Genomic DNA, 23,857 nt, shown 5'->3' on the forward strand with positions numbered 1-23,857 from the left:
ATATATATATATATATATATATATATACGCCATTCAGTGCATAGTTTTTGGTTTGGTTTGTTTGAAGTTAACCACACAATGGGCAATCTGTGCTCTGCCCATCACAGGTGTCGAAACCCGATTTCTAGCGTTGTAAGTCCGGGGACATACCGCTTTGTCAAAGGTGCAAAGGATATCTCCGTCTTGGGAATTCTAAATCCCAAAAACGACCAATGTTCAGTGGCATCCCACAAATTACATAGTGCCAAGTAATGCCGAAATGTAATTCTAATACGTTCCGTTCCACCATCAATTTATATCGGCTATGCTCGCCATGTGACTTGTTGAATTGCTTATTCAAAATTGTTTAAATGTAGTGTCATCAACCTGCAGTTTCAGTTTCCAACTGTGTGACGGATTTATTATTATATATTTATTTTAATATCGACGTTTGTTTAGATTAAATTCATATTTAGAAACATACATATATTATAGTGTTAAATATATATATTGCGAAACTCCCGCTTATTCTCTAAAATTGTAGAAAATTCTCGAATGTAAGAATCAACAATATATGTGTGTACGTAAACGCTTAATGTAGCTTTGTATTGTTGCACAGTATGAATTTTCTGGAAATTCTCCACACGCCTATAAATATAACCAACGCGCCGCGCCAAAAACGTAGTATCTATTATTAGTTCGGAAGTTATAACTGTGATTATTATAACGCTTATCAATCGGAAAACTCCAGATATCTGACCAGGAGCATGTACAAAGTTCGAACATTACAACTCATTTAACTTCAGTGGATTCTCATCGGACATTAGTATTTTTACGAAAACATTACATAACGTCACGGTGGAAAATCCGGTGTGTGTGTGGCTGGCAAATAACGAGGACAAAGCTAACTGGCTCCTTGCCAATTGAATTATACCTACGTCAACTCGTAATCAACTCGCTCATTGTGAACCCTCGATAAGATATCGAAGAAGTTCCAGACTAGAAAGAAGACTTTATATTGCTTGTAAGTTTGTGAAACTTTTGTTTATAAATCATTGTTTGTAATAACTATTATTGTAAGTTGTATTGTTGTACGTATATTAAAACATATTTGTGTTTATCAAACTTTTGGCAAATATCATAAACTGACTATATATCGGCTTTTACTTAACTGCTAAATCCACAGTACAATTTAACTACTAACTTTATAGTATCATTTAGCTCGGTTTCAGACCTTTCGAAATTTTAGTTATATAACGGTTATATTATTAGGTCATGCAACAAAAGCCGAAAATTAAAATCCTTGCTTGAAACCGGAAAGTGAATGAAATAGAACATTTTTTTTTATTTAATTTTAAAATATTAACATTTTTTATGTTTCTTTGTTTGAAGTTAAGCACAAACCTACACAATGGGCTCTGCCCACCAGGGGTATCGAAACCCGGTTTCTAGCGTTGTAAGTCCGCAGACATACTGCTGTGCCACTGGGGGGGGCAACATTTTTTACGGAACGTACTTGTAAATTAGTAGAGATCTAAACATAAACATTAAAATAATAATTTAGTAAAATAATATAGCTAATCGGAATTAAGTGACGAAGTTCTAGAATTTTCAATTTGAACGGCATCTTATGGGTTTATGTACAGCAGGCCCTAATTTTAAGCTACTTTCAGGAGGGAAAGGAGACAGCCAGTAGTACCTGCCACCACAAGGGCTTTGCCCAAATCTATGAATCTAATAAAGGGATTGACTGTCACTTTTTGAACGCGCAAAAAGTTGAATGAGCGAAGCGTGTTCAGTGATACCACGTCTCCAGCTCTGGATCCTTCATTTCACAGCCTGACAGATTAGCCACTAGTCGGCCCATGATGAAGCAAGATGAAAAGTTAGAAAAAAATATATTTGTTGTTTATTTCAAAAATTGCGACCTAAATTAAAAACTCATTATCAAAATAGGTTTTTTTTCAAGTGTCACTCAAACTTTAAGTATAGTTCTTAGAAAGATATCATGTATATTAAAAATGTAATTGATATTTCACACTGATAATACTCATTACAGCATCAGATACGATATTTAAGATAAAAATTTAAAAAATTAGATTCTGGACAATATAAAGTTTATAGTTAATAATATTCATATTAATTTTTTGCCATAAGTGTTGACTTTTTAAATTATTTTGGTGTGTAAGTGATCAATAAATCTTCCTAAAGCCAAGCTCTATAGGTTATTTATTAGATGAAAAAAAATATTCCACGAAACTGGCCAAATCCAAAAGAATGGACAGAGCAATCGTTTTAAAATAGGTTTGCCAAAATTATCAGTGTTTACAGTCGCCCTTGTCTTAAATCTCAGATGGCGAATTTATTTCCTTTAAATCTTTCTGATATATTTTATTTTTGTCTTAACTGTTTTTCAAAGCTTTACTGGAATTGATGGTGAGATAAAGGTATAAACCACAGTCGTAAAAGTTTCGCTAGTTCTTGTCTAATCGTCCTTTCAAAAGTTTGTACACATATTTCTCATTGAGAGGCAACATGGAACAAGAATTTCAGAAACAAAAGAAGTCAGTGCTTTCCGTGAAGAATAAATGCTACATACAACAAAGAAGAAGTTATTTAACAGTTTATAGGTAATTGCCACTACATGTCCACTTCGAGGTCGTAAACAGAGGATTGTTGATCTGCACGCAATGTTGTTTATAGGTTGATGATGTGTTTTTCCGAACCATATTACAATTTAATACTGACAAACATATTCAACAAAACCTTTATGGAAGCCCACAAACTACGCAGCTAAAATTCGTCACTTTTGTCTTAACCACGTGATGTTATTGTCATGAAATTTTTGAAAACGCAAGTGTAATTTTAAACGAAATTCATTTTCTTACCTGCATTTTATGCTTAGGGAAATTCTAAAATACCCCTGTTTAACATGACAGTCTATGAGATCGAATGCATTTTAAGAAACGTAGTAAATTATAGTTTTGTTTCAGTGTTAGTTAAACAGCCGTTGCGATGTATAATGCTAATTACTATAATAGTATGTTTTGGCTTAGAAAATGGGTCAAAAACAACATCTATTAGTAGGCATGTTCTGTAAAGTTAATTAACTCAAAGCAACATAAACTATGTGTAATAGAATCATACATTGATACATCTTCTTTTTTTTCGCACATCCATGTAGGCGGTTATCACTACTTTCCACCAATAAGCTTATAAGTGGAAAATAGCTGACTTCTGTTCTTAGGTTAAAGATATGTCTTCCCAAACTACATTTTAAGCTAATATCGGTAGTAAACATATTAAACATGTTGAGACATTGCTAATAATTCCACAATATCCAGCTTGTGCCTAATAGTAGGCCCGGCATGGCCAGGTGGTTAGAGTGCTTCACTCGCAATTTGAGGGTCGCGGGTTGAAATCCCCGTCCCACGAAGCATGCTCGCCCTTTCAGCCGTGGAGCCGTTATAGCGTGACGGTCAATCCTACTATTCGTTGGTAAAAGAGTAGCCCAAGAGTTGGCAGGGGATGGTGATGACTATCTGCCTTCCCTCTAGTCTTACACTGCTAAATTAGGGACGGCTAGCGCAGATAGCCCTCGTGTAGCTTTGCGCGAAATTAAAAACAAACTAAAACTTCGCATACGGTCTATTCAAAAGTTGTCGTTCTTTTATAGCATAACACATATGTAGAGCAAATTAAAACCGCAATTATATTGAATCAATATGAACGGTATTTTACTCCATCACCAGTTCATTATCAACCAAGTGTAGTGAACAAAGTATTATGTTAAGTTAGAATGCTAAAAATCAGGTTTCGATACCGATGATGACAACGCACAGATAGCCCATTGTGTAGCTTTGTGCTGAACTACAACCAAACCAACATTATTATGGTATATTCTTAACTTGTAGTAATTGTCATTCGCTATTATTTTTATAAATTGTAAATGGCTAAAACTAATAATTTAAGTGGAACAAAGTATGCTCGCTCTTGATAAACTGAAGTAAGTACTTCTAGAAAGAGTAAATTACCTTGGTCAAGTTGTTGGTTGCGTATTGCTTATAACATCGAGTAAGTAACAGCCATATTTTCTGATTTATGGTCGAAAGCTAAATGGGTGAAGCAAAATAGTGGCACAGAAAACATATCTTATTCGGATTTAGAGTTGTTCAGAGTTGGACATAATAAAACATGTGAGCTTATTTTACACGTTGTTAATGTGTATCGTTTGGCGTCGATGGAGAATAGCTCCATGCTAATATAAAATATTTCAGAAAAGTAAATATTCAAACATTTTTGGTGATTTTGATAAACCGTGATTGTCTTGAACTTTTTGACGTGGCATATGACGGCTGATCAAAATTACAGACACACTACACTTGAAAATGCCTATTTCAAGTATTTTGAACAAATGCATTTCAACTAAAGTATCAGTAATTGTGATTGGTTCTAATTTCTTATAAAATGTCCATAAGTTACACATATACACGTTCAACAAAAAAATGATAACAATGGCTGGAATTACATAAACACCTTAGTATTTGTTTATAACTTACATTATTCCCTACATTGTTATTTGCATGAGAACATATTTTTTTCTTTGATTTCTTGTTTGTTAAAATAATCCCGTCCACCTATTATGTTGCTCAATAATATTTCATAATATCTTAATCTATGCTAACGAAATTGTTAGCAAATATTTTTTTGCTGTATTTCAGAACCTCAAAATGGCAGTACTGAAGAACCAAAGCTATTTAGAGAAAGAAGAAAACGTTCCAGTAAGTATAAACATTAGTTCTATGCCACTTACACACATTCGTACATATACAAGCTTTCTTGTCTATACAACGAAAACTATCACATCCCTAGACAGAAATGGGCGTTTTTCGATGCTACTTACATGTGAATCCCACAATAAATGTTGCTTAGGAGTTGAAAATATCCGACACTGCCAAAAATAGCTAGTTGGACTTAAGATTCCGCAAGAGAATGAGTGAAGAGACTTTCAAAGTGGAAAGATTATTTGTTGCAACATTCGTTGCGTGAGTTTCCAAAATATTTGAGTCCGTCTAATCATACTCAAGTCTATTCAAGTAATGTGCTGAAGAAGCGAAAAAGCACAATACCTACGAGTGTGTGAAATATCTAAAATAAGAGGGAATCCAGAACAGCCGTAAACTTGAAATTCTTTTAGGCAGGATTAGAGCAAATTAATCTACGAGACCAGTTTTTTCTTTTTTATTAGCTAAGTTTTTGTGCGCCAGCAACACCAAACGTGGGGCGCGCGTATACCCGATTCGATTTCATTACTCATCAGGATCTCTATCACTTACCCTCGAATTGAAATTATTTTAGGCAGGATTAATCTATGAGACCTTAGTCGGGGTTAAATACATCAATCGAAAGGGTTTGACCTTCTGAGTCCAGAACTGTAATTATATCTCAAATCGGTCAAGAGATGACGGAGCTATGAGCTAAACATTTTTACTTGGGGGGAAAAAAAAACTCGGAGCCATTCTATAAGACGCAATGCCGCGGCTAATAACCATCATGAAGCCTTATATACCTTATTCGCTTGATAAAATAAGAATATAGTAATTTTTACTGTAAAGTAAGACATGAGGTTATTGTCCTCTCTGTCTTTTTGTTGTTGTTGTTTTGATTTCTGGGTTGAATGAACGCCATATTTGTGTTTTCTTTCACAAAACCGACATCACATTTCCTGAACCTGAACTAGTGATCTCAGTAGCTAAATTAAAGTGAAAAGTGAATGCTTACTATCGTGACGAAAAATATGTTTATTTTTCTCCTTAAAAAAAATCAAATTAAATATTCATACCAGGCATGGATATAGCTGGCAAAATAATAGAAGTCTCATGGAAATCTAAAGAGCAGAAACGCAACTTGCATATATAAATATAGATATACGTACTAACTAATCTTGAAAATCTTCTAAATACATCTCGCGATTTAAGATTTTGTATCTCACAGTAACAACAATATTCCTAGTTGGTAGGAAGAAAATTCAAGTAATCAACTGTAAAAGTTTCAACTGTAATGAGACATGTAATTTGAAATGGTGGTCACAAAAATAAAGTAATTACGTTGCTTAAAAAAAATAAACGACGAAACGTTGTGGTAATGACGTTATTTACTGTTTCAAAAGATAAACGGCGTGCAATGTATTAATGACATCATTTGCTCTTGAGTATTCGTCAGTAATGTATAATAATGCCTTCAGTTCTCGCCTAAGAAAATAACTATACTTTTCTTTAATACAACTGTGCTAAAATGTTTCTGTACAACACGTCGCTGCTAATACGTAGATGGGAGGATCTGATGTTTGAGATGTGATATGGGCGCGTTACAAAAGTTATTATCAATCTCGTATATTCGTTCAGGAAACAAGACAAAGTCTTTTTGGCTGCGGTTACTGTTGACTGGCTGCATTCTCTCTGGTCAGCAGCTCAAAAATTAGGGTCGACTATGCCTGAATCCTAATCAGGGATTCTGGCCTGTCCGGTTACCCCATGTTTGTCAGTTTCGGCGCTTCTAATATCCGACTTTTGAGTGAAGATAGCTTTCATCAAAACCTTCATTTTCGTCAGCAGAATTTGAAATGACGAAATGAAAACTAACTGTTTTTGTTGTTGTTGTTTTTATGGTCGATGATGTCGTAGACTATTTTAACTTATTTCCATACTTTCTTGTATTCAGGAAAACAGGAAAAGGAGATCTGATTCATCAGAGAAATATTATGACCATACGTCACGTGGGGGACCGATTTTATGGATTTTGCCATGCTAATTCAAACGTACTTATGCACAAAATAAAAACTCTAGAGCAATATTCCGGTCCCCGATCTCGAGTTAAACGAGATCACGCGTCATTTGCATTGGTCGAATTTTCTTGTTTATGAATCTGTCTTGGAAAGAAATACACATATTATAATTAGCAGCTAATATATTGGGAGTACCCAAAATGATTGTTCAGTGCATTTTAATCATTATAGGTTTCAGTTTTCTTATATGTTAATTTACGATATTAAAGATAAAAATTCGAAACCCTCTAGCTCGAGGCTTTCGAGAAGTGGAAGATCTTTGATTGGTTGAATTATATCGCATATAAAAAAATTAGCACATTCAGAAACGACGCACAGTGTTGCTCTCCTTGTATTTATTCTTATATTATATCGAAGTATAACCAGATAGAACCAGTTTTCGTTAGGTGTACTGATTGTATAGACACTTTCTCTGTAACTCAGTTTGTTTCACCTCACAGTTTGTGAGATAGTTATTTTCTTTCAATATAAGCTGAATTAGATTTAAATTGCATTAAAATAGAACGGGCAATAATCATCTATTCAAGCATCGTCACGCGCGAAATTTATTTCTGGAGATTTATTTTTTTCTTTTAATATTACACGTTTCAAATATTAAACGTTCACCTCTTGCATTAAAAAATTTTCAATTTGCTTACCAGATTCAACTATAATTTATAGTATGGAAATAAGAAGTAATTTAAACGGATCCATCAAGTCAGCCATTTATCTCATAGTCTGTTATTGTCATTATAATGATCACTGGTGTGCTCTTAACTTTCAAGTTAGCAGCTTGTTTTTGTACCGTTCATTACCGGTAGGTGTCAACATATTGCATCACAATGAGTTGTTTTGCTTTCGCCTGTTTCAAAAAAAAAAAAGCTATATAGAAATATTCTATATAGGACATCCTGTAGTAATTAGTGAGGCTAACCACAATATTTATGGTATTTTTCTTTTGTGTGGCTCATGTATTATTAGGGACCTTCTAACCAACAAAGTCATGAACCCACGAGCATCATTAGTTAGAAATATGTTTAAAAAATCGATATTGGTTAGTGTGATTGGCTACGGACTGGAATGGTCCAAAGTTCGAGCCGCGATCTATTGCTGAATATGCACCGCATTTTCATCTGTGTGGACGTTAAGATTCAGTTCAAAACAGTTAGAAACAGCAGGTGCTGCTGATTGGATTTCCTCCCTCGAATTAGGATGACTGCGTTTAAGCCTTAGGAGTCTCTGGCCTTACCCTCCAACCCATGTGATTCAGTAAGATGCTTTTCACGATTAAAAATACCAAATATCTAAGTAATTAATTGTCTTCGTTTGAATAAGTTTGTTTAAATGTATTTATTTTTTCGTGTGCTCCATAACTTAAGAGCCGTTAACAACATATTTTTTAGATATTTGCATTTATTGAAATATGGAGCAAGTTAACGATAATGATAACACTCTCCGTCGAAGCATATCTTACTCAATATATGTTCATTACATACGACCGCTACTAATGAAAATAAACACCTCCAACTCATCTATTCCCTACAATGTGAAATCGATAAAAGTAAACGTATGATGCACGAATTTGATAACTTTTGCATAGAGACTTATACCGTGATAAAGTACATCTACATAACTGGTTTAATTATATTTACCTTTCTGTAATGCATTTATTCCATCAATGTTACTCTGTTGTTTAATTTACGGTTCCTTTGTGTTATTTGAGAATACATTTCGATCAAAGACTCGAAGAAATTAAGTGTGTATGTCAAGGAACACAAGAAAGATTGTTGCCACTAACATAAATCAACCCTTATGTTACGAAGCGCCCTATACGACATGATTAAAAACATTTATAGATGAGGAGAAAATACAGGATTAAGAATAAAAATTGAAATTTCACGCTCACTTGACACCATCAGATATCCTTAAGTTTAGCTGGCTTTTTTTTCTGCTATAAAGTCTGATATCCGTATCTTCTCTTTTGCTTCTGAATGAGACATAATTTATAATGCTTCTACTTCTATTTGGTAAACTATATTATAATTACTTTTCGTAAGGTGATTGTAGTTAGATGTTCGTGAATGAAGGTAATTCTACCTTTAATCCCAAAACAACCTTTCGTTTTGTTTTAATATAAACATCCCATGAAAAACGAGATTTTTACTCTTTTACTTTTTACTTAATATCATCGGTTTATGGAAATATGATGTTAACTAAAATCAGCGTTAATTTTGTAATTATATTATCTTGTTTTATGTTGTTGGTTACATTAATGGCCGAGCATAGCCAAGTGATTAGCATGCTAGGACAATTAATCCGAGGACACGTGGTTTGTATCCCGTTACTATAAAAATGGATCAGACACGGGTAGTCCAACAGTTGGTATATCAGCTCGAAATGAACGATGATTATGCTCAAACATTCTAAATATATAAATAAACAAACCTATATTACATGTAAAGTGTTTAATTTCTTAAACATTCTCTGATTTGTTATTACATTCTTACGTTGTTAGTTATTGCGTAAAATATTATGAAGTTTTTAGTTGTACGTAAATATTGGCTTTCTTGCAAGTTTGGTTACTGGAACTCTTTTTATCAATGTACGAGTGTATGAAAGATATTGAAATTGTCTTAGTTCGATTAATTTAATTACAATAATAAAGCGTAAATAGTAGGAAAAAGCTCTACTGTTTAGTAGACATGAGTATCGAGGTCAACGTGCGTCTGGACTTATATAATCAAACTACAACTATGTTCGTCATTAGCACTAAACGTACAAGATGGCGAACCATTAGCTTTGATACATAGCAAGTATAATATTATCATCAGACTGATAATAGTAAATTATATCAAATTTTTCTTTGCTGAGCCAGTAACTAACGATGTGGAAATTTTTTATGTATTGTTGTGGTTTAATATGTTCCCCGTAATTGTGTTCTACAGTCAAAGGAAGCAGTTACGAGTTATCACTTTAAGGATAACTTGTTAACATTTTCTAATGACTCTTGGTAACTGAAATACGGTATTTCCAACATTATATTTCTCTGGTGTAGATTACGAACAATGAACAAGATGACGCAAAGTGATTAGGAAGTCTGCGAACTCTTTCTTTTCTACCCTTTCGATTGTGACATAGTTACAGAATACCGTGTACTTGAAATAAAGAACTTATACTTTGGATAGTTTTACATTGTAATGTTTGCAAAACAAGATCGCCGGAAAATTATTGAGATAACCATTTGTAAGGTGGACTTATGTGAATATTTTTTTGTTGTATATATTTACTCTAATATATTCCTAAACTTAACACGACTGTAAATTATATATCTTTCGTATCAAAACATGCATTAACCTGTTTAGCTGTTTTTAGTTGACTACGATTCTATTAATTGAAATAACCTCAACTAATTATTGAAATATATTCTAACCGCAGGTATCGAAACCTGATTTTTAGATTCATGAGTTACCAGGGGGCATATAATACCCAGAGGAGATAGATTCAGTACTATTAGAGGACACGTTACGTCTTTATTGGCTACGTTATCTTATTTGTAACCTACCGTTACCACAGAATAAAAACATAATGTTTGAGTTTTAACCTTTTGGTTAACCGTAAAGAATAGTAATCTAATATAACGACTCATTCTTTCCATTGATTTGTGTAAATACAATTGACGAAAGAGATTCCTACTATACAAGGATCTTAATATTTTGTAGAAACTTAAAATATTTTTCCATTTAATTTAAATTTGTAATTTCCTAGTAGTGTCATATAAACGTATCAATTATAACAAAAAAGCTATTCCTTCATTTATAAATATAATCAGGCTTATATCAAATTAATTTGGGAGTTTCCTTTACACAAACTATGAAGTATGTTTGATTAGAGAAAATAGCCTATGTTTTCCATTGTACAATTAATTGACTTCATATTACAGAGAAAATCCACAAAAAATATGGCGACTTAAAAGGAGAGATCCTGGTCGTGGAACTAAAGAAAGCGCCTAATGGTCTTGGAATCAGTTTGGTAGGGAACAAAGACCGAACCAAAATGAGTGTGTTTGTGTGTGGTATTAATCCATATGGAAGTGCAGCACGTGATGGCAGAATTCAAGTCGGAGACGAACTTTTGGAGGTAAATAATGTAATTATTAATTATGTTGATAAGTTGAAAAACTACAAATAATTTCTTTTGGTGTTGTTTTGGTCTTACAAAATATTGCAATTAAAGTATTATGTATACATATATCTATATGTGTGAGTACACGTATTTACCAAGAAAAAACAACCAAATATGTTCATTTTTAACAAGAGAAAGAGTGTAAAACACAATACTTTCCCTAGATTCGGTGTTGTTGTTTTTTATTCTCAAACTGATAGCATCGCACACATTGGATGGACAAATAAAACTAGGCTACAAAATGCAAAGAGAAAAGTTTAGAATGTATCTTAGTAGAAACGATATCTGCAGAAATAAGCCCCATACCTTGTCAGAAAAACGCGTTTATCAGATCTAACGTCAGTTTGAAACGCTCACATCTAAAAATAAATCAGAACTTAAACATCAGGGACAGAAATGGACGTTCAAACCCACAAAGTCCGACATTTTGAATTACCATCCACTACAGACAGACAGTTATGATAGGTTGATTATTCCTTATAATAAAAACAACAAATAAACAGAAATGCTAAAACTCAGATCACTGGTGAACCAGCGATTTAAGTTTGGGTCTGATGTTAGGTTTACCTCCATCACTTTACAATTTCAACTTGCTTAGATACATTTCTTACAAAGATATATTCTACTATTCACACCGATTATTTAGACCATAGTTTCATTTTTATACTGTAAGTGGACGCTCTTCGCTTTGACTGTTTCTTAAATTATATATATATATACTAGCTGAAGTACCAATCCCCTGGACGGAAGTTATGTAAATTCATAAAAACTGCAAAACGCAAAATGCAAAACTGAAAATATGCATGTATCTCCCCATGTGCCCAATGAACCTCCTTACCAAATTTGGTGAATATCCATCCACAGAAGGGGAGATAGTGGTAAAAACACAAAACGTCCCATAAAAACGCAAAATGCAAAGCTGAAAATTTTTATGTACCCCCGCATGGACCTAATAAACCTCCATACCAATTTTGTTAAAAATCCATTCACATCCTGCGAAGTAGTTACATGGAAATACAACAGATAGTACTATTATATTTGTATATATATATATGTTTCAACATATGTAAGTAATACAAAAGTGTCCATACTTTTAATGATTCTAGATATAATCAAACAGTAAATCCAAAAACAGCTCGATTTTCACGTATTCTAGAAAAAGACCAACTGTTAGAGTATGGTAGGATGTAGGGTATGGTATCAAAACCCGGTTTCAAGCATTGTAAGTCCGCAGACATACCACTGTGCCACCGTGGGGGGGGGGGGGGGGCAATTGTTAAGGACATAACTGGCTCTAGAAGAAACGAATGTGAGATGTGTTTGTGTCTAAGTAAGCGTTATTTCGTAAGACAGAAAAAATACAGAAGTCTTAACTATCGCCATGAAATGTCCAAAGCTAAACCTTAAGGTTATACATAACAAACTTAAGATGAAGTTGGAGAGATAACCAATTCGATCACTACGAGAAAAGCAATAAAATAAAGCAAAAGGGTGACTCTAACACATATACTGAAATTATTATTGTAAGTAGATAATAAACTGCCAAAAGATTGAAAAATTTATTTAATTATTAGAAAGTTAGAAAGTAAATTTCGGAGATGAAAGAATAAATTGTGAAGTTAAAGCAAAGTTTAGGTTAATAGAAATCAAAAATTAAAGATATTGAACAAAAAAAATCACATTAATATAATGAAAATATAGAGAAAAGAAAATGAAAGATAAAGTTTTACTTTATTAATTTATGGAATTCATTATTCAAAAAATTATAACAGAAAAGTTATTAAAAATTTGTTTAAGGAAGATTTGAAGTTGGAAAGCAGATATATGGAGTTTTAGGCGTACGTGGATTGCTAATTTCTCAAAATGGTAAATAATATTAAAATATTATTACTTCCTTGGCACTAGTCAAAAGAAATATAATGTTGAGTAAAATGAGAAATGGTACTAAATGAAACATTGTGTAAATGTATATATATATATATTAAAGATTTATTTTCTCTTTCACCAGTGGTGAAATTGAAATAAGGTGTACAAGCCTAATGCATTCCTTGATAGTATATAAACTAGTTGATATACATTTGGCATGAGATAAAAGTAAAGAAAGAAATGGTAACAGAAATAAACAATCACTTTTGTAAAAGATATTTTTCCAATTTTCCGTATATAATCTGTATCATATTTAATTAGAAACTTGAGCAATATTTAGAGTTAGATACAGAGAGGTATCGGTATGTAAATAACCCAAATATTAGAAACGAAGTATTAATGCAAACAGACTCTCAAAGTGATCCACTTAGATTCTTTTATACAAATTTACTTTTTATAACAAAGATGGACTCATAAAGATGTGACTATAAAAGCTAGCTAACAAGCTAACATAGTGACTATTCACCTTTTAACATGAAGCCTCAACTCAATAAATTTGTATGTGAAAAAAAAGAACTTGGAAATTTAATAAACTTTTGCTTAAAGATGAATTCTTTTTGTAAACAGAGATAAAAGTAAACCTGAAGAAGTAGTTAAACAATGTCAAATATCAATAGCATTTTATTAATTAATCTTTAATTGTACTTAGGTATATTATAAATAAAAATTAGGGCCTTTAGTTGCTTGTTGGCAAATTATAAAAGAAAATGCATAATAAAAAAAACGAAATAGAAAAATATATCAACTTTAGAAAGATTCCTGAATGAAAATAATATTAAGTTTTTGAAATAAATCAAGGAATAATTGGTTTATTGAAAATTGTTCGTTTGTTTGAACAAACCTACATAATGGGCTATCTGTGCTCTGCCCACCACTGGTATCAAATCCTGGTTTTTAGCGTTGTAAGTCCGCAGACATACGCTGAGCTATTGGGTGCGTTTATTTAAGAAACATTAGACAATTAGACTAAATGGAATAATGCTTACATCCAAACAGAAATGAAAAACGTGAAAAATCTACAGCATATGTTTGTAAATTTAGAAACAATAACATATAAAACGGCAATCTGAGGGTCGCGGGTTCGAATCATCGTCCCACCAAACATGCTCGCCCTTTCAGCCGTGGGGGGCGTTATAACGTGACGGTCAATCCCACTATTCGTTGGTAAAAGAGTAGCCCAAGAGATGACGGTGGGTAGTGATGACTAGCTGCCTTCCCTCTAGTCTTACACTGCTAAATTAGGGACGGCTAGCGCAGGTAGCCCTCGTGTAGCTTTGCGCGAAATTCAAAAACAAACAAACAAACATATAAAACGAAACAATATCCAAAATAATGACGGACAGGAATATAAAAAATAAATAATCGAAAGCAAACTCTAAAGTATTGTCTGTCATGAATAGTTGCCCCCCTCCCATTGCCACAGCGGCAAATCTGAAGGCTTATGACTTTAAAAAACCGGGTGGGCATGACACAAATAGCCCTTTTTGTAGCTTTGGCTTAACTACAAACAAACATAGCTAGTTAGTAATATATATAAAAAAACACAAGATACTGCTTTAGAAGATAGTAATTTATATATATATTGCTAAAGATAAAACTTATCTGAATTTCAGATATAAATAGAGATTAATTATATGGGGAAATTACTCTGAAGGAGTTGTCAAAAAGTATAGATATACGAATAGTAAAAAATCCACAGAAATGTTTAGCTTTACAGTTGATTTTTAAAACTTTTATGGCAAGATTTATATTGTAACCACAGCAAATTATATATATATATACAATTGTATAGAAAAGTATTATAACTGTAATACTCTCACATGAAAAATATACAACAATATAGCTGTTACAAACGTGGGGAACAGTCACTATATATATATATTCAGGATGAAGAAATACTAGAAACGTTGTTTGTTACTTTTGTTGACAAATGAGGATCCAAAAATATACAACAATATAGCTTTTACAAACTGGGGAACAGTCACTATATATTAAGGATGAAGAAATACTAGAAACGTTGTTTGTTACTTTTGTTGACAAATGAAGATCCAAATGACTTTACAAAATGTACATTTATATGAGCAGTTTAAGACATCATAGACTCCAATGAAAGTAAAATACAGCAGGACTTTCACTAATATTAGACTTTGAAAAAACTTAGAATGCTCTCTTGGACTGTTTAAGCTAAAGTTAAAGATATTTTTTTAAATTTATTAAGCAATGTATAAACGAATTTCATAAAGATATTAAATGTGCAATTATTTAAAAAGGATTTTAAGTAGATTTCGTGATAGTAAGAGAAATTTTAAACGTGGCGACCTTCTTTCCTCTATTTGTTTAATTTATCTTTAGAAATACTAGGAACATTATTTAGAAATAAATTAAATATACACGGATTAAAAATAAGAAATGAGATTTTTGTTATTTCTCAATATGCAGATGGCATAGTAACGTCTTGAATAGAACTGGAATATTCTTATTATTCTCTCTACTTTTAAAAAGTTTGGTTATTGATCAGATTTAAAATTAAATCTGGAAATATAATGCCTCTTGAATTGGTACAAATAAAAATATTTTGAGAAGTGGAAAACAGTTAAAAGGGGTAAAATATTTCAAGTAGTTATGTATAGAATTTTTAATTGGTTTAAAAATAGCTAGTGGTATAAATTGTAACCTAAAAACAAATGAAATATTCAAAATTATAAATAACTAGAAAAAAAAAACATAGATTAACAGTTGTAGGAAACATTAATGTTGTGAGCAACTTAGTATCACCAAAACTGATATTTAGTAGAACATTTACCAATTCCATATTTTATTCTAATAACAATATTAATGTTACATTTTACCATTTTATTAGGGATAATAAAACAGAACTGGAAAAATTAATAAATTACTTGATTTCGTAGACTGTTGAAAATTGATAAAGATAAGCCTTTATTTATTGCAAATACGAGTTCAGATATCAAATATATAACACAATATGGCAGTGATGAAATAAAAAAAATTGGAAATAACACTCAAAATACTTTTTGGAAAGATGTTTTAATAGTTTGGGCGAATTTTATTAAAAGTATACCAAATGAAGAAATATATAATTTAATAAAAGTACAATCCCTTATAGTACAATCCAAAAATAAAAACTAATAAAACTTCTTGCTCTCAGTTCTTGGAGAAAAATGGAACATATTTTATATACGACTTAATCTCAGATAAAGGATTTTTCATAATTATGCGGACTCTATAAATACTTATAATTTTAAACGTCATATGACTGGTTAATGGGCAGTAATAACATAATTAAGTAATGTATAAATGATAAATATAAAATACAAAGCAGAACAATAAAGTTAAATTACAAAGGCAATTGAAATTATTTTTAAACAAACAGAAAGAGGTAAAAAATATTGATAATATTCTTAGGACAAAAATTAAAACATAGTGCTAAAACTTTTTAAAAACTGAATTTTCATACTTATTTTCAAATGAGAATATTCAAAATATCGAACACTTGCATAAATCATCATTTTTACTAGAAATTGAGGAAATAACAAATTTTATAAAGATTATTAAGCTCTGGTAGTTTTGTAAATGAAATAGGACTTACATAAGATAATAAATGTTACTTTTGTAAGGAGAAAGGAGAGCATGTTATTTGGTCATGTAAAGAAATTACTTTTTTTGAAACGTTATATGTTAAAATCGTATATTTTGTAAAAATGCAAACCAATTATGTTATTAAATTATAGTATTTGTTTGTTTGTAATTAATCACAAAGCTACACAATGGGCTATCTGTGCTCTGCCCACCACGGGTATCGAAACCCGGATTCTAGCGTTTTAAGTCCGGAGACATACCGCTGTGCCACTGGGGGGCTATAGTATTTCAACTAAGAGATAAATCTTAAAATTTGATACTGTTTTAAATTGTATGCTCTTAAATGCTAAAATTTTATATTTACAAGCTGGTATACCAGTTCAAGCACGGAGAAGACATAGGAACTCCCGGGGTTGACACAGGGGTTCGGATCCAAACCTCGTTCACCTGCCCGTGTCACTCCCCTGGGGTCTCTAAGGGTATATGCTAGGTTTGGTAAAAATCGGTCCAACAGTTCACTAGTTATAAGAAGACCCACGCAGATACTTTTGTTAAATAATGGCTTAGGTATATAAGAGTAGATTGAGAAAAGAAAAACCCTTGGTATTATCAAAACGCTATATGCAATATATCAAATCGAATATATTTGAATTAAAGATAGAAATAAACATTAATCTATAATTAAACAGGAAACTTGAAAAAAATTCCCTTTTGATTAGCTTGTTTGTTTGTTTTTTGAATTTCGCGCAAAGCCACACGAGGGCTATCTGCGCTAGCCGTCCCTAATTTTGCAGTGTAAGACTAGAGGGAAGGCAGCTAGTCATCAACACCCACCGTCATCTCTTGGGCTACTCTTTTACCAACGAATAGTGAGATTGATCGTTACATTATAACGCCCCCCACGGCTGAAAGGGCGAGCATGTTTGGTGTGACGGGGATTCGAACCCGCGACCCTCAGATTGCGAGTCGAGCGCCTTAACCATTTTGGTTAGATAGTTATGCTTGTTTCTTTCGTCTCACTCATGAATCTCATAAATAGATTATCTTATTTTTTAGATATATGCTCGCTATTTTATTATCAGAATAGATCACCTGACAGACTTACTGCATTACACGTATGTTTAAAGTACGATAACATTGCAGTTTGATAAATTACTATAACAAAAACAATTCAAATGTATTCAATTTCCTTTGACGTGTATTTAATTTCCTTTCACATGTGCGTTTCTCTATGATACTTTCTACCCTTTAGAGTAAATAGCTTGTATTTTTGGTTCGTTGCAACGATAAATCTGGCATGTGTTTAACGAGAGAAAATATTCTGTTTTTGATTTGGGATTGTTAGCATTTGATTGTTTAGCTTTTAACTTTTTACCACATATGTACCATCATAACACATATATTGTGTAGCAAAAAAAACATATACATTTTTGTAGATAATTAGTTTGTTTGTTTTACTTAAGCACAAAGCTACACAATGAGCTGTGTGTGCTGTGCCCACTACGGGTATCGAAACTCAGTTTCTAACGTTATAATACCGCAGACTTATCGCTGTGGCATTGGGGTATGGACATTTAAAGATAAATATGCAAGTTAATAAATAAAATGAAGGTGGATGTAATATAATATAGATACATATGATCAGGGCATGTAAGATTGTTATTTGTAACTTGATCGCTCTCGTGACAGTTCATATATCAGTAGTAGCATTATCATTATCATTGGATTCCTTAGAAACATTATTAGTTATTTGATTATTCTCACAAGAGTTGATATAAATATGTTAATATCGTTCTCACGACGGTTAATAGAACTATACTAACATCGTTCTCACGATAGTCAATAGAACGGTATTAATAATATTTTCACTACAGTTAATAGAACTGTATTAGTAATATTTTCATTACAGTTAATAGAACTGTGTTAATATTGTTCTCACGATAGTTAATAGAACTGTACTAATATTATTCTTACGACACTTAATAGAACTGTGTTAATATGATTCTCATGACAGTTAATAGAACTGTGTTAATTATAATTTCACGATAGTTAATAGAAGTGTGCTAATATTATTCTCACGACAATTAATAGAACTGTGTTAATATTATTTTCACTATAGTTAATAGAATATAATAATATTGTTCCGACGAAAGTTAATAGAACTGTGTTTATATTATTCTCACGACAGTTAATAGTACTGTGTTTATATTATTCTCACGACAGTTAATAGTACTGTGTTAATATCATTCTCACGACAGTTAATAGTACTGTGTTAATATTATTCTCAACACAGTTAATAATGAATGGAGCAAACTTTGCTGCTAACTTACACCCTCTCACGATTTACGTTAACACTTACTGTATCGTCGGTATAATTACATACTGGTAAACTAAATGGTGGAGTTCTTTGTTAGTGCGTGAGCTTTTGAAAAGACATTTCAGCTCACAATATAATGCATGCATCAGTGGTTAACTCCTAAGTCACATACTGTGTCAGGGTGTGTTGTGACAAGTCATTGCTATGTTCATATTACTCTAAAAAATCACACATCCACAATTGCGTTGTAGCGTGTAATTGTTATGTTGGTGATACTGTAGAATTCCACATCCAGTGTGCTTTGTGACGAATCAGTAATATTAACTTTCAATTGGAGCAAGGTACCACCTACCTAAAGTAAAACTTAAAATAATGAAAATGATTATAACCAATTAAATATGCTTTTCATATGTTCTTGTTTATAGAGATTAGAATGCAACGTTTCATCAGGCTGTTGACGACATTTTTTGACATTGATCTGTTGATGTTAAAGTAAAGTAAAGTCACATATGGCAGGTCAGTCCGGACTATTTTATGTCAATAGCAGAAGAAACGTTTCACCGTTTTCAGACTCTAGGAATTAATAAATCATTGAGATGACCTAAAGCTTATTCCTATTACGCTTCTCGGCTATGTATGTCAAAATCTCAATTCTGATATTCGACATCCAATTTCACTGGTTCTTTTGTTTCTTTATAGTTCGTGTGGGTTCAGTTTACTTCATAACATATCTATATTGTTGACTAGGCTATATAACTCAATCCTGAATAATGCTAAGATGTACTTTGTTCCACATCAGTGTATAGTCCAAAAGGGTCTTGGAACATATCAACATTCTTGTTGGGTTTTTTAATCTCGATCTTTTTCCTTTGGATTCACATCCTGTATTAGTTCTGTGTCTTATGTTTCTCTAACGGATCTCTATAACAATAAACATTCACGATTCAATGTCGAATAGTAAGTAGATTTCCACTTTGTTTATTAGTACCTTAAATTATCATTATAATATTACATTCGTGTACTCATGTATTGATGCAACTACTAATTTTCAATTTTGACACATTTGGATTACAATACATATTTATAGAACTTTATACTTGAGGTATTTTTTTTCAACTTAAAAAAAGAACAATATATGCGTTTCTTAAATGGGTCGTAGTGTTCATAAGAGTCAAAACCATCTGGTGTTTGATATTTCACATATCACCAGGAAACATTTCTCCAGCGGAAGAGAAAACGAGCAGTCAGAACCACTGACTTTTGTACATGTCAAAATCTTTTGGTTCATTGAACCAAATCATTCGATTTTCACAGAGAGAGAGATGTAAAATTATCCACAGGGTCGTCTACGCCGGGTTCTTTTTAGACAGTAGTAACGTCAAATCCTTAAAGTAATCGATGAAAGCTACTAAGCTACTGTAGAGTTTATCCTACGATAATTTGATGAAATCTACTAAGATACTGTACAGTTTATCCTACGATAATTTGATGAAATCTACTAAGATACTGTAGAGTTTATCCTACGATAATTTGATGAAAGCTACTAAGGGATAAACTCTACAGTATCTTAGTAGCTTTCATCAAATTATCGTAGGATAAACTCTACAGTATCCTAGTAGATTTCATCAAATTATCGTAGGATAAACTGTACAGTATCCTAGTAGATTTCATCAACTTATCGTAGGATGAACTCTACAGTATCCTAGTAGATTTAATCAAATTATCGTAGGATGAACTCTACAGTATCCTAGTAGATTTCATCAAATTATCGTAGGATAAACTCTACAGTATCTTAGTAGCTTTCATCAAATTATCGTAGGATAAACTCTACAGTATTACGATAATTTGATAAAAGCTAGTAGGATACCGTAGAGTTTAATAATGGTTGGAGACGGCTTGAATGGGTAATGAAGAAAAACTTTAATATAAGTTTAACATAACAGCAAATGTACAACGTCTCGACAAGGTTTTGTCATCATCATGACTTGTTGAAACGTTGTATATTTGCTGTTATGTTAAACTTATTTTAAAGTTTTTCGTTCATTACCTATTCAAGCCGTCTCCAACCATTATTAGTCTCAAAGTGGGTTCCTCGTCATCGTGCTGTAGAGTTTATTCTATGATAATTTGCGAAAAAAACATTTCATGAGGCTTTTTCTTGTAAGTTTTAATATATTGACTGGTTACGTATGTTAAAACTATATTTTATCACAGCGTGGTGTGAATTCGAGTAAATTACGAATATTTTCAAACATATTCGAAACTGAAATACAAAATGCCATTGAAATGTCACATAATATATGTAAAAAAAAATGTCTAATTTAACTCCAACTACTGCACGAGCTTAGATCACGTAGGAGTTCGACACAGCGTTGAGAGATAATAAATATCAGAGTAAGGTGTTACACCACCCACCTTGGTGACTTAATTGAAGTTAACATTTCAACGTACAGATACTATTTCAAATACATTTCATTCAGTTTTATGTTCAGAAAATATATTGGCTTGACCTTTCACTCCAATCTGCAACCAGAGGTTTAGATTGGCCAGTTGTTGTGATTATTAGGGGCTTTCGATGAAACCATAAAAATCATTCTGCGGCTTACAATGAAAAGAAAGATTAAGGCTTGGTGCTCTCAGAAAGGTCTTTTAATTTTATAATAAATTTTAAAAAAGAAAACTACAGAATTTTAAAATATAAACTTTTCAAAAGTGAGAAAAACATTGAACAATACAAAGTAGAATTTGTTACAGGAAAAGAAAACAATTGGTTTAAAGATAAGTTTGGATTTAAAGGATACAATCGTCAATAGACTAGTGACCGACAAAAGTGGGATTCTTATTTTATCTGATGGTTCATTTTGCATGTATTGGACACGTTTCATATATTGGACATGTTTCTTATATAGTACATGTTATAGATATTGGACATTTTACGTATAGTGAACATTTTTCATATATTGGACGTGTAACATATATTGAGCATGCTTCATATATTGGACATGTTTTTTATATAGTACATGTTACAGATATTGGACATGTTTCACATATATTGGTACATATTACAGATATTGTGCTGGTTTCATATCTTGGTCATGTTACAGATATTGGACATTTTACGTATAGTGAACATTTTTCATATATTGGACGTGTAACACATATTGACCATGCTTCATATATTGGACATGTTACATACATTGATTATTTTTCATATCTTGGACGTGTTACATACATTGGACATGTTTCACCAAATTAACCAATGCTCTTATTGAAAAAGCGTTTCATAACCAGATCATTACGATTATGTTTAATATTATCTTCATTTACAATAAAGGTTATTTCCCGTTTCTAACAGGTATGAAATGAAAAGTTCAACAACAAATGTAGATTATTACTAGATCGGCCTGCCATTGCCTGCTGGTGGGCGCTCTATATAGTCAGTAGATGAGTAATAGCGGATTGTTTGTTTTGTTTTAAATTTCGCGCAAAGCTACACGAGGGCTATCTGCGCTAGCCGTCCCTAATTTAGCAGTGTTAGACTAGAAAGAAGGCAGCTAGTCATCACCACCCACCACCAACTCTTGGGCTACTCTTTTTACCAACGAATAGTGGGAGTGACCGTCACATTATAACGCCCCCCACGGCTGAAAGGGGAGCATGTTTGGTGTGACGGAGATTCGAACCCGCGACCCTCAGATTGCGAGTCGAGCGCCTGGCCATGCCGGGCAGGAATGGCGGAAAATAGGCTTAGTTACTTTGCCATAATCAAAACAGACAAACAAATAATACTAAATAATTGACCATAATTCCAATAAGTTTCAAGGGATTTTGAAAGCCTCAACGAAAACACTTTTATATATGTCATGCCGTGGAGAAAAGTTTTTCTGATGTCGTGTTGTGACGAAAAATCTTAATGTGAACAATATGATGGAAATTAATTTTGATTATTTTTTATTGTGAAAATTAAGTATGTCAATGTTTAATCTTTTGTACGGTGTTTTTAGCTAATAATGAAGAAGTATTGAGAAGGTTTTTAAAACATTCATTTTATGAGCGGCTGTATAATAAATAATATTTTATTAGTATACTATGTTTTCCAAGGATTTCAGGATTGTCTCTTCTATCAGCACTATAAACTTAGATTCGGGTGCGATTGGTGGGATTACAACCACAACAAACTTTTGAAATTAACCTTAAAAGAAAATTTAAATGATTTTACAATTTATCTTATATTCCAAAGCTTAACAAAAAACACCGTAAAGTCCTTATTCTTATCAAATAAGGGAAGTATTAGTCTGGTGTCACGTATAGACATTAAGTGTGCTTTGTTCTATCACCATGTAAGATATCTAAAACACCGTACTGTAGTATATTCGTATACATATATGCACTGAGAGCTCTATTTTATAAAGAAAAAATACATTAAACTTTCCACATAACAAAATTACATTGAGAAGACAACTTTTGTTCTCTAGTTTCCGACTTTTAACTTAGTACTAAATTAATGTTCATCTGTGAAATAAATATTATGTCTCGTGATGCGTTAGAAACTATCCTCTCGGTTTCAGGGCGTTATATTTAATCAAATAAGACGGTTTCTTTCCAGCTCATATTAGTTTGTTTGTTTTTTTCGAAACTCTTTTGGTTTGTAAGCTCACAGGTGCAAAGCGTCGGAAATGGAGCCAAAAACTTTTAAGTAAGCTATAATAACCGAGATAGTCATCTATTGAGTCATAAAACAAAAACCAAAAATCTCCCATTACTTGGCCTAACTACAGTTCTAAAGATCATGCTGGCTTGGCACGCTTCAGGAGATGTTTTCCTTTTACACATTTACCCCATATTCTAGGTGATATTAAAGATCGTGAAGTCATTTTCAATAGATTCACCACCATCCTGACTCAGTTACGCACAAAAGTAAATGATTTTGTTTGAGAAGATGTAGTTTTATAGTTAAGCGATCAAACATGTTATCATTATATATGTATATATATCTTACTGTGCATGTATCTTGAAAAATGTAAGCGTTATGT

The 23,857-nt window shown here is 32.4% G+C and overlaps 1 protein-coding gene across 6 annotated transcripts in view; it reads left to right on the plus strand.

Moving 5' to 3' along the window:
• LOC106457273 overlaps positions 1-23,857 on the plus strand; it is a 320,035-nt gene that overhangs the window by 247,526 nt on the left and 48,652 nt on the right. For all 6 annotated transcript variants that reach the window (XM_022383116.1, XM_022383119.1, XM_022383117.1 and 3 more), the window contains one exon: positions 10,743-10,939. In XM_022383116.1, the coding sequence (XP_022238824.1) occupies positions 10,743-10,939 (197 nt within the window). The remainder of the gene's footprint in view (positions 1-10,742; positions 10,940-23,857) is intronic.

Source organism: Limulus polyphemus, unplaced genomic scaffold (genome assembly GCF_000517525.1).
Source record: "Limulus polyphemus unplaced genomic scaffold, Limulus_polyphemus-2.1.2 Scaffold310, whole genome shotgun sequence".
Taxonomy (NCBI): domain Eukaryota; kingdom Metazoa; phylum Arthropoda; class Merostomata; order Xiphosura; family Limulidae; genus Limulus; species Limulus polyphemus.